We start from the raw sequence: 10,962 nt of genomic DNA, 5'->3' as shown, positions 1-10,962 counted from the left end.
GATTTGCCACCTTTTTTTTTTTTTTTTTCTGCTCTGCTTTTCTTTCCCACGTTGCCTCCATGCTCTACAGGTTTTTAACAGTATTTGTACTGTTACAGTATTTATAGTATCTGTGTACAAAATACAAAATGCAAGCATCCTGGTCGTACAGTAACTAGGGACCTGAACTTAATACTGACAAAGGGAACTTGCAGCATTTAACAAATTTGAAGCTGTGTTTAGGATAGAGTTGCTTCTTTCTGACTCTGCAGCGGCCTGATAACGTGTTGTGCTAGATCCAGTAAAAATTCGGAGTATGTATAAGGGCCTTACATCAGGAACTGGGGAAAACATTATGTAATGTGTTTCAGGTGTTTTGAGGAAGGAAGTCATAGTTCTAATTCTAAAGAGGTCTTTGTGGAAGTTATCACTCTTTTCCTCCTATCCTTGTCAAATTAGAAACTAGTGTAACTGTTACAACTTCACTGTATTTGCATTCTGGATAATCCCTTAAATATGGAAGTGATATAACTTGCACTAAAAAAAAAAAATAATCAGGTGTCTTTCCTCCTGCTGTAAGTGCCAGCCTGTTCTATTTTTGACTGATTGCCTCCCCACTGCCAGCTCATCTTTCTTGACCATTATATATCCCTTGAAAGTATCACAGAATTTACATAATTTATTTCCCATCTCTAGTGATAGACTTGTTTTTAACTCTACATGAACAGGGGGAAAAATAAATTGTCTGGAATATCATTTTTTGCTATGTAAACCAATGCAGTTGTCTATAGTGATGCCAAAACGGCACAGAGTAACTGCTCAGAGACCCAATTTTGTCCTTAAGCAGCAAAAGGTATTTATTTCGTGCAATGTTGGGGAGTTAGCCGATTCACACCGGACAAACTAGCCCCAGAGTTTTCAGTGAAAAGTCAGGTATTTTATACAGTTTTTGTGAGAGGTTACACAACATCTTTACATACATACTCATTTGATTTTGACACCTAATCATTCCATTCACAATAGGTGGGGTCTAGGTGGAGTAGACCTTTCAATTTTCTTTGTTCAATGATTTCCTGACTTGATGGTCTCCTTATCTCCTTCAGGTGCCCACCTTATCTTTTCTAATTATTTAGAGTACATTCCTTTTTCAACACAATCAGAGCATCACCCAGAGCATTGTACCAAACTCATCCTGACTAGTCTTTTTATTTTAAGACCTTGTTCTGTTTCAATAGATAATGTAACTCCTTGTTTCTATTATGTTTCCCGGCATTGCTTTGTTTACATGATTTTCCTCTTACAGTTGCATGCACACATTTTAAATCTAAAATAAATCAGTGGTTATTTTAGTATGGAATAAAGATGATAAAATGATCCCTGGCAATGCTTGTGAAATAAGCAGATAGTAAAAGTTGCATTTTTATTGTCTGGATTACAAAACTTAGAGCTGCATATTGCTGTGTTGTTCAAATGTGTTTCTTACCATCTGCATAAATAATGTCTTGGTTCTCTGGCTGCCATCAGTGAGCTACTGATTCTTGGGGTGAGTAGTAGATTCAAATGTTTTTAAGAAATTGCTTGAGTGGCGTCATTTTGTAGTAATTTTTATGCATGGTGTATCAGGTGCTTTAAGTCAAAAGTAGTCATTGGTGAGGAGAAGGAAAGCTTGTAATGAAATTATTGCTCTTGATTTAATTATATGCCTTTTGGTTGATCTCTGTCCTATAAAAACTTGTGTGGAGTGTAATTAAATGTTGATTAGAGTTTAGCAAAAGGAACTGTTAACAAGGCATGAAGCACTTCTAGATGTAGTTTTAATACAAATAGAATATGGTTTTAATACAAATTACTTGGCCTGAACAGTTAAGTGCAGGTATAATCCCAGTTGGATTTTATCCATTTAGTTTTTAGAATAAAAAGAGGTAGGTTTTAATTGTATTCATCCTACAGGCTTTTATCACTGCTTCTGAAATACTGCCGTGTACAATCTTACGATGTAATATTTCAGTTTTCCATTTTAATCATTATTATTCAGTTGTTGCACACCCTTGTCATTCTGGAGTTAACACAGCGGTGAAACAGGCTGTAGTTTTGAAGGCTGGGTAGGGCTGTTAACAGCTGGCTGGAACCCTGCACGATGCAGGCCACAAATTCATATACAACTTGTGATAACTTTCTTTTTAGGATGGGGTTGTTCCTGCGGTCAACTTAAATTTGGATCAGTGGAGCATGTGTCACATCTGATGCAGATAGAGATTGTCTGTAAAACTTGTCTCTTATAGGAGACAGTTTTAACTGTATTTTAGAATATATTTTGTTAACTACTGAAAAGTGGTTAAAATTAGATAAAATGGCAGAATGTGTTTAAAAATTACTCATTGACTTTTTCTGCTTTTCTCTGTAGTACAGTCTACCTCCATTTCAAAGACCTAACTTAAACTTTGTTTAGTAAATTTCTTAGAGATATGACCTTGCTTCAAGTGCAAAAACGCCCTTTTCCCCCCTGCTCCCCCCTCTCCTTCCCTGCGACAGGAATGTACTTAGCAGTGTCTAGAGGGAGATGTTTATCTTGCAGTTCATTCTAGGGATCCTTAGATCTGGGGATCTGGCAGGGCTGTGTTGGAAACAAGATCTATATCCTATGCAGTTCTTATTGAGAATGTCCTTGTTAAACCTTACAGCAATGTCTCCTGTTCATCTAAGGCACTTATCTGATCACATGTCAGTTAATCTCTTTGAGCAAAGTTGTTACCTAAATAGGTAGAACCTATTTCTTATTCCTAGGGAAGAAAAAAGGATATTATACGCTGCTTAGACTCTTGTTTTACTTCTCATTAAAATTCTAGTGGTGTTAGTGTGGGACAATGTAGAGAAGCTACCAGCAGTTTGTTATTTATTCTTAATCAGCCCTATTCATTGGACATAACTTCATTTCGTTCCACAGCACCAGCCTGACTGCAGTTGTTTCTCAACTGCTTTTAACCCCTGTTTGTATTGTTAGTGATACTGAATACTGGAGAGAAGACCCACCCAGTAGAGGAAGAGTGAAGTGCAGCAGACTTTTAACACCAGTTAAAAGTATGTTATAATTCTTTCCTGCTAATGCAAGATAGTACCTAATATGGTTCATGGATCAGTGTGAAGTTATTTAAAATGTCAAACTAGGTAATTTGGCGGTGAATTCATAACTAGAGCATGAGGTTCTCAGGGCATGAAACAGTAAGATGTTAGGTTTTGGGGGTTTTTTGGGTTTTTTGTTTTTTACAAGGGCCTGAGAATCTGGGCTAGCAAAACTTGTACTGTACGTTGGTCTATGTTACTTGTCATGAAAGCACTACCCCTGACATAAAGCTCCTACCTAGTAGCAATATATAGGTGTCCTGGTTTCAACTGGGATAGAGTTAATTTTCTTCTTAGCTGATGCAATGCTGTGTTTTGGATTTAGTATGAGAATAATGTTGATACCACACGGTTCTTTTCAGTTGTTGTTAAGTAATGTTTATACTAAGTCAGGGACTTTTCAGTTTCTTAGGGCCTGCTAGCGAGAGAGCTGGAGAGGCACAAGCAATTGGGAGGGGACACAGCCAGGACAGCTGACCTGAACTAGCCAAAGGGATATTCCATACCATAGAAAATTATACTGAGTATATCAAGTGGGGGGAACTGGCCGGGCCTGCTGATCCCTGCTCAGGGACTGGCTGGGCATTGTTCAGCAGGTGGTGGGCAATTGTATTGTGCATCACTTGGATGGCTTTGGTTTTTCCCTTCAAACCTTCTTTTATGGACTTTCTCTTTTCTCTCCCCTTTTCATTACAGTTGTGTAGGTGGTAGTGGTGGTGTTGCTGCTATTATTATTCTGTTTCAATTATTAAATCATTCTTATCTCAACCCTCGAGTTTTACCTTTTTCCCAATTCTTTTCCGCATCCTGCTGAGAGGGGTGGGGGGCAGTGAATGAGCTGCTGTGTGGTGCTTAGATGCCAGCTGAAGTTAAACTACAAAAACAGGGACAGCCTCCTGTATCAAAATTCTGTTTTAAGACTCAGACCTGTGCATATGAAAGTGGTATATCACTAAGTGTTTCTCATCACTAAGCCACAAGAAGAAAGAATGATGGCAAAATTTATTGTCATTAATATGTGAAGAATGAGGACTGGGTCTTAGAGGTACAGTTTTCCCAACAGAAGTTTACAGGTAAGGTAAGAAATTGTACAGTACCCTGAAGAGTAAGTGCAACTGTAATGTAGAGTTGCAAGGGTAAGTCTTTGTAACACACTGACTTGATTTTAAATACGGAGCCCGACAAGAGCAGGCTTCTATCTGCCTAAGTTCTGAGCATTTATAAGTAGAGCATCTTCTGCCTACCTGTCATGTGTTTCTATTTTCATGCCTTGCATCCCACAAATCAACTCTGTGTAAAGGAGCGGGTTTAGAACCTGTGAAGTATTGTGCTTTTTTGGTTTTAGTTTTTTGTTCTTTTAGATCTCAGACCAGTAAAACTTCATGTATGTATGTCTTATGGGAATTAAGCACATGCAAATACCTACATGTAAGATTTTCGAAGGATTGGGTTTTGATCAGTTACTGAATTAACATGCCACTTACATAAATTAACTGTACCTGGTTTGTGTTTTTAACCTGTACAAGTTCTCATACCAAATGTGCTTTGGTAAGCTGCTTGCTAGAAAAATAACATGTATCATGGTTGCCTTATTAGCTAAATGCTTTTCTCCATTTGCCTGACTCAGTGCTAACACTATCAAAGCAAGAACCTGATGGGTGGAATGTTTGTGGCTTATTAACTTCAGAAGAACTAACATGCATGTGGTTTGAGGATTGCATGGTTTAAAATTTTAAAAATAGATCCCAAACCTCACATCAATATAAGTGTCTTGAGTATTTTTAATTGAAGTTAAGTACAAAAAAAAAGTGCTACAACACGTAACAGATAGCACACTAACTTTTCCAGGTTTGGGGGACTTGAGGAAGCACATCATGTGAATTAGATCAAATTAAGCTTACATCAAGAAGCATGGAAAAAATATGAGACATGGTAAATGCTACAGAGAAAACTTATTCTTTATAGCAGTGAGCCACTCTCAGAAGAGCAGAGCACAAAGGCTGTGCACAGGTACGTTTTTCCTTCTTAGCTGCTTGCTGAGAGTAGAAGCTGGATAAGCATTAGTAGCAATATGTTGTTACAGTGGAGTTTGGGCTCAGCACTCACAAAGGCCATTTATCCAACTGCTTTGATGCATTAAGGGTCCAGGTTGCCAGAATGATCGCGTATTCAGGGGTACACATGCTGCACAGCTGTTGAGAGCTGCTTTGACCTTCAGCAATCCAGAGTGTGCTGCTGTGAAAGGTTACCTGTGCTTCTGCTTCAAAGTATTACCTGCTCTATTATAAATTTTCCATAGCCTTCCAGACTTGCTTTCTTGTGAGTAAAGGCTTTTATTTCATCCTTATTCAGCATTTCAAAGTGGTACATCATTGCTACTTTTTGGTATGTAGTTGCTACTGCTTGTGAGATGTCTTGTCTGTTTGGATGCTGTAGGATTGTTCATGTGGCCGTTTTAAAGACAGGTCCCATTTTAGACATGCTAGAAGAAGCTGTCCAGCCACTTCTGTATTGGGCAAATACATCCCTTTTTCCATGCTTGTGTCTTAGGTGGCACAGTAATACAAAGAATACTCAATCACAGAGAGGATCATAAGGTATGTGATATTGTACACAGGCCTACAAAACAATTCCTTTTTTGGTACAGGAGTACCATACCTTCTATGGTAGTTCTTTTAATTTATTATGTATGGACTTGTTTGCTTGTGTTGAGGAATATGTAACAGCTTCTACTAGGACGACTGTTGTCATCTTGCACTGCTTCATGCTCATCTTCATTTCAGGTACCAGTACACAAGAAAATGACTTTGTTTCTTTCCAAAATCTCATGGTGATCAGTCTCAACTTTCTTATCTCTTCTTTAATCCATAGCTGTTCAAACTTGATCTATGCAGTTCATTTCTATTTAGATACTTGTTTTCAGACAGGCTACCTGCAGCGTAGCGCTGTAGAACAAAGAGATTGCACATGGTAGCTTTGTGTGAGTTGGAACTTTATTCTTTTATTTTTCTTCTCTTTGAACTCAGAGGTACCTGGTCAGCAGAAATAGTGAGACCATCAACTTTCTGTGTTGACTTGCCCTATTGTGCTTTCATTTTTCACTTTCCAATTAAATTCCATGCTTATAGAATACCTGATACTCTGTAGACCAAAACCATTAAATACAAGCTAGTAGTTGGAACAAAATGTGCAATGTTTCTAACTTATGGAGAGAATGAAGTAGACTTAGCTATAGAGGTATCAGCAAGTAAATTACGAGATTGAAAAACAATGGGAAATTAGGAGGAGAGATGAAATTAGCTGAATATTTTTGGATTCCTGCACTCCACTTGCTTTACACTTTTTTTCTGAAGTCATCAATATATCACACATTTCAGATACCTTTGCATTTGGTAGTCATTAATCACTGTATTGTGGTAGTCCCCAGGAGAACACACTAGGGTATCAATATTCTTATTCCAGATAGTATTTCTACTAGTAGTAGCTAAAGATGCTTGTAGATGACCATGTTAAAAAATAAATTTCATCCACAGGAAGGAAATATGCAGATGTTATCCTCCCCCACAAAATCACCAATCTGGCACAAAAAGTAGAACATGGGAGTTTGCTTTAATATGGTACTGACTATGAACCAAAATGGAGTATAATAATCATTCAGTAAGATCCCCTGCAGGTAAAATGGCCTCTGTTGAAAAGCATGTTGCTTAGCTTGGTTCTAAACCTACATTTGATTTTCATTTATTCTGAGAGGCCCTTTGAGAACACTGTAAACTCATGCACACATCTTCATGTTTATTGATATTTGAAAAAGAACTAATCAATCTTTTTGTTGTGAGACTATTTCTGGAGACAGTAAAGAAAGCAGTTGCTACGCTGTTAATTCCTGTAAGCTGACATCTCAAATTAAGCCAAATTCCTTGGTTAAAAAGTGTTTTATTGCATTAATTAAGTGGCTTGTCGGAGATGCCACATTGTTGGATACCACTTTAGGTGGTAACAAATAAATAATGAAGTGAAAGAGGCAAAGCAATGGCAATGGAAGAGGGGAGACTTTCTGAAAAGGGGGGAGGGGAGGAAGAAACACTGTTTATGCACTGTTGGGGAAAAAAGTGGGGGTTTTATTTTGTAAATATCTGCCTGTCATCTATTTCCAGATGAGCTGAGGATTTTCTGCTCTGCAACCAATATGAAGTTATAAGGAAAAAAGCAACAAACAGAATGAAAGAAGCTGGTTTTTTCAGGTTCCCAGTGATAAAGAGAAAAAACTGATGGCCTAAGGCTAAGGTGTAGATTGGGACTTCCATCTTGCTGCATTAGTATTAAGTCTTTCTAGCTACTCCATGCGCCAGTCGAACAGTGCTAAATGATATTTCCTCTTTCCTGAGCGCATTAAAAAATTACAGACACGGAATAGAAATACGCAAAAGTAGCATGTAAGCATGCTTTTTCTCTTTAATCCTCTGAAAGAATAGACTGATTCATTATAATTTCTGCTTTTCTTAAAAGAGGGAATGTGCTCCAACAAGCTTCATTTGATTGTGAGTCCTTAAACAGGTGATGCAGGTCTTCAACTAAAATTTCCTTCAAAATACTGTATTAGGGAATGGTTTAAGTAGCTACCTCTTAATTACTATAGGGTAGGATAAAACTGATTTAGAAAAAATGCTTTTGCAGAGCAGAACTATTTTTACCTAGAGTGCAGATGTTAGCACTCCTATACTTCTGTGGAGGGAAAAAATATCCTCAGACCCAATGGGAGGAAGCTGAGCTTCAGAATCTTAACCTGAAGTGTAACCAAGAGACATAAAGCAGAGTGAAAGCACTAAGTGCAATCAAATGCCAGTGGTCTTGAGCACAGTACAAATAGCCAGGTTGCTGTCTCAGGATCTATAGCTACCTCATTTAATACACAGTCCAGCCAATCCATTTACCTCCTCCTGCTTCTGCCTTATAGCTTTTGCAGTGTTACAATCTCAACATCAGAGCAGCTGCCAGTTCCCCACGTTTTGGCACTCTCCTAGCATTAAGCCTTTTTAAGTGGTAATCACTGTGAAACCTTTGGGGTCTTACAGACTAAAGTACTACGGCAAAGAGCAAAATGACCATAGAGAGCAAGGGCTGGATTTGGAATCAAGTTCGAGCCAAGGTGGCTTCTGCAGCAGACCTCGGTGCTAAGCATTGATGATAGCAATGTACGTTTATAAAGGACCTTGTCCCAAGAGAATCCACATTAGTTTGTCTCTGTTCAGCAATGGGATAATACTGCCTTCTACAAAGCAACCTGTTAATTTGATTTAACATCAGACTACAATTATGACAATCTGAGTTCTTTTAAATAAATATTGTTTGACATGCTTGTTTAGTATTGTGCCACTTGTAAAACTGAAAGAAATTGCTGCCTTTAGTGGTTGGTCACTTATAAGAAAACTACACCCAAGTAATGAATGCATTATGTAAGCAGCTTATACATATTGATATCGGACTCTGACCTGAAGTATGGAAATGCTAATCCATATCTTTAGTTTTGCCTTGTAAAATGATTCTCTGGGTGTGTCGAGTCAGGCTCAAATTAAGAATTGACATGTAACCTATGTGTGATGCACAAGTTATTTTTATGAGAAGACTGTGCATTTTTTTGAAAAAAAGTAGTCGTGTCCAAATTTTCTTGTCTAAGCACATGAAAGGAAAAAGGATGGTAAGTCTGCTTTCATCACTTCAGCTAGGAGCATGTTGAATGGAAATGTGTGAACTAACTACACCTTTCACTGCAATGTTACTAAAAGGCAAAGTTCAGCACTGTAACTTCTGAAGCAGAAATTATTTGCATCCAGTTCGAAGAATATCTGATACTTGTTTTCCCAAATATGCTTTCCAGGGTTTCACCAGACTGTTCATGTTCACAAGGAGTTTGCTGGTCCTAGAGTCCTCCTGGCCTGCTATAAGATAGTCAGTACCTAGTTTGAAAAGAGATTAAAAAAAACTTCAGTCAATAAATAGAAGAAAACAGAACTAAATGCGATTTTCTCTATTTCATGAGGATCTGACATGTAGCACCTTAGCCAGCTTCATCCAGTTTATGCATGTGCCATCTTACAGGTCTACATACTTGCACATGCATATTGTCAGTGCTGACTCCCGGGTTAAACGTTGTCATATGATTATGCTCAGGAATTACAACTACAAATTGATTTGGTTCCAGTGGCCTTACCACTTACAAATTCAACACCTCCATGTGCGTATGGCCAGGTTTGAGTCTAATCTGTGTGACCTTTTTAAACCATTGTAACTCCTTGTGCTTCAGCAGCATTACTCCTGGCTTGTATAGGTATGATGAATTAGCAGAATTCAGTCTGATGTGGAAGGCGGTATTATATATGAAAATAGTAAGCCAAACTTCCTAGATTATAACCTTAAAATGCAGGGCCTCATAAAAGAGGTCTGTGAGCAAAAAAGTGTCGTGGAGACAAGAAACAAGTACTACAGATTAAGTCATGTCATTGCCTTAGATGAATAAGCACTCTTTGTATTAACTGTAGTAAGTAAAATGCCCTCATTGGTCAGAATTTAGAGAAACAGGCATCCAGGGCAAGTTATGTGTGAGGTTCAGTACGCAGTTGTGCAGGGATCTAGTGGCTGCTACTTACGTCTTTGTGCCCTTCTGTCACTACTGCCCTCCTTGAAAGTTGTGTGCTCAGAAGTAACTGCTAATGCTTGTATAGAAAGGAGGGTAAAGGTAGAAGCCCCAAGAGCAAAAAAAAGTATAAAGTTTCCATCACGAGTCAAGGCATACTGTGATCTTAGGGTAAGGGTTTAGCCAAGTAATACACTGACATCTGCAGAACTGCAATGGTTGGGACCTTTCCATAGCTTTAATTTATATCAAGAGGCAATGGCATAACCTCTGTACCTCTAGCATCTACATTTGAGCTGTATGTCTTCAGCTGTATGTTTCTAAAGAGATACAGTGTAAAGCTAGAGAGATATAAAGGAGAAAAATGTCCTGTGATATTTTACCTCTTCAAATATCTGTATGGGATCAAATGTATTCTCATCATATGTTTTTTTCACGTCTCATTCAGAGCTCCCACAGTTTCATACAGAGCACTGATAAATATGCACAACTGTGCGCTGGAGTTAAAGGAAAACACCTTGTTCATTTGGACTACATTAAGCCAAAATTTTATGTGCAAATTCAACAGCTACCCCCAAAAAGAGAACTCGGGGTCCATATTACACTTCAGTGCAAGTTCAGTTACAGTCTTTCGCTTGATACAGATAATGGAAGACAAAATTTGTTTCTGAAACAGTACAGGTTATTTTGCCATAAAGGAAAAATTCATACAGGGTTTGATTTGACAATGTTTCCTAAAACAGCTGTCTCTTGTATGTGGCTAATTTCAACTGAGAACTTTAAGGTTAGGTTACATTTTAAGTGAAGCACAAGGAATTTCTTTCACTTAGTGAATACATTTTTAATCTATTCAGAGGGAAAAAATGGGGCAATTTTTCAATCAGGTGCTGCTTTTACAACAATAAGTCACCATTTTCTGTGGTGTATGGTTGAATAATGAAGCATGATCCTCAGCATACACTACCAGTCACCCTAACGACACCCAAAGGCTTTGTTTTCCTGGGATTTAATCCCAGGACGTAGTCCCAAAGGTTTGGAATTTACAGTGATATGATGAAAAGCTGTGAGTAATCAAAATCTGTCAGACACCTAGTATCTACTATACTTAGGCACTTGGGGACATGGTTTAGTAGAAGACTTTGCAATGTTAGGTTGGAGTTGGACTTGATGAGCTTGAAGGTCTTTTCCAACCTAAATGATTCTGTGATTCCACTTGAAAAAACAGAGTTTGG

At 38.1% G+C, this 10,962-nt stretch overlaps 1 protein-coding gene across 1 annotated transcript in view; it reads right to left on the bottom strand.

The window, feature by feature from the left end:
- Positions 1 to 5,682: 5,682 nt before the first annotated feature.
- Positions 5,683 to 10,962, bottom strand: part of LOC102059267 (netrin-4-like) — a 55,973-nt gene continuing 50,693 nt past the window's right edge. The window contains exon 10 of the mRNA XM_005432530.3: positions 5,683 to 9,053. Coding sequence (XP_005432587.1) covers positions 8,917 to 9,053 — 137 coding nt within the window. The 3' untranslated portion in view covers positions 5,683 to 8,916. The remainder of the gene's footprint in view (positions 9,054 to 10,962) is intronic.

This window comes from Falco cherrug, chromosome 4 (genome assembly GCF_023634085.1).
Source record: "Falco cherrug isolate bFalChe1 chromosome 4, bFalChe1.pri, whole genome shotgun sequence".
Taxonomy (NCBI): domain Eukaryota; kingdom Metazoa; phylum Chordata; class Aves; order Falconiformes; family Falconidae; genus Falco; species Falco cherrug.
This window is presented reverse-complemented; position numbering and strand designations above follow the sequence as displayed.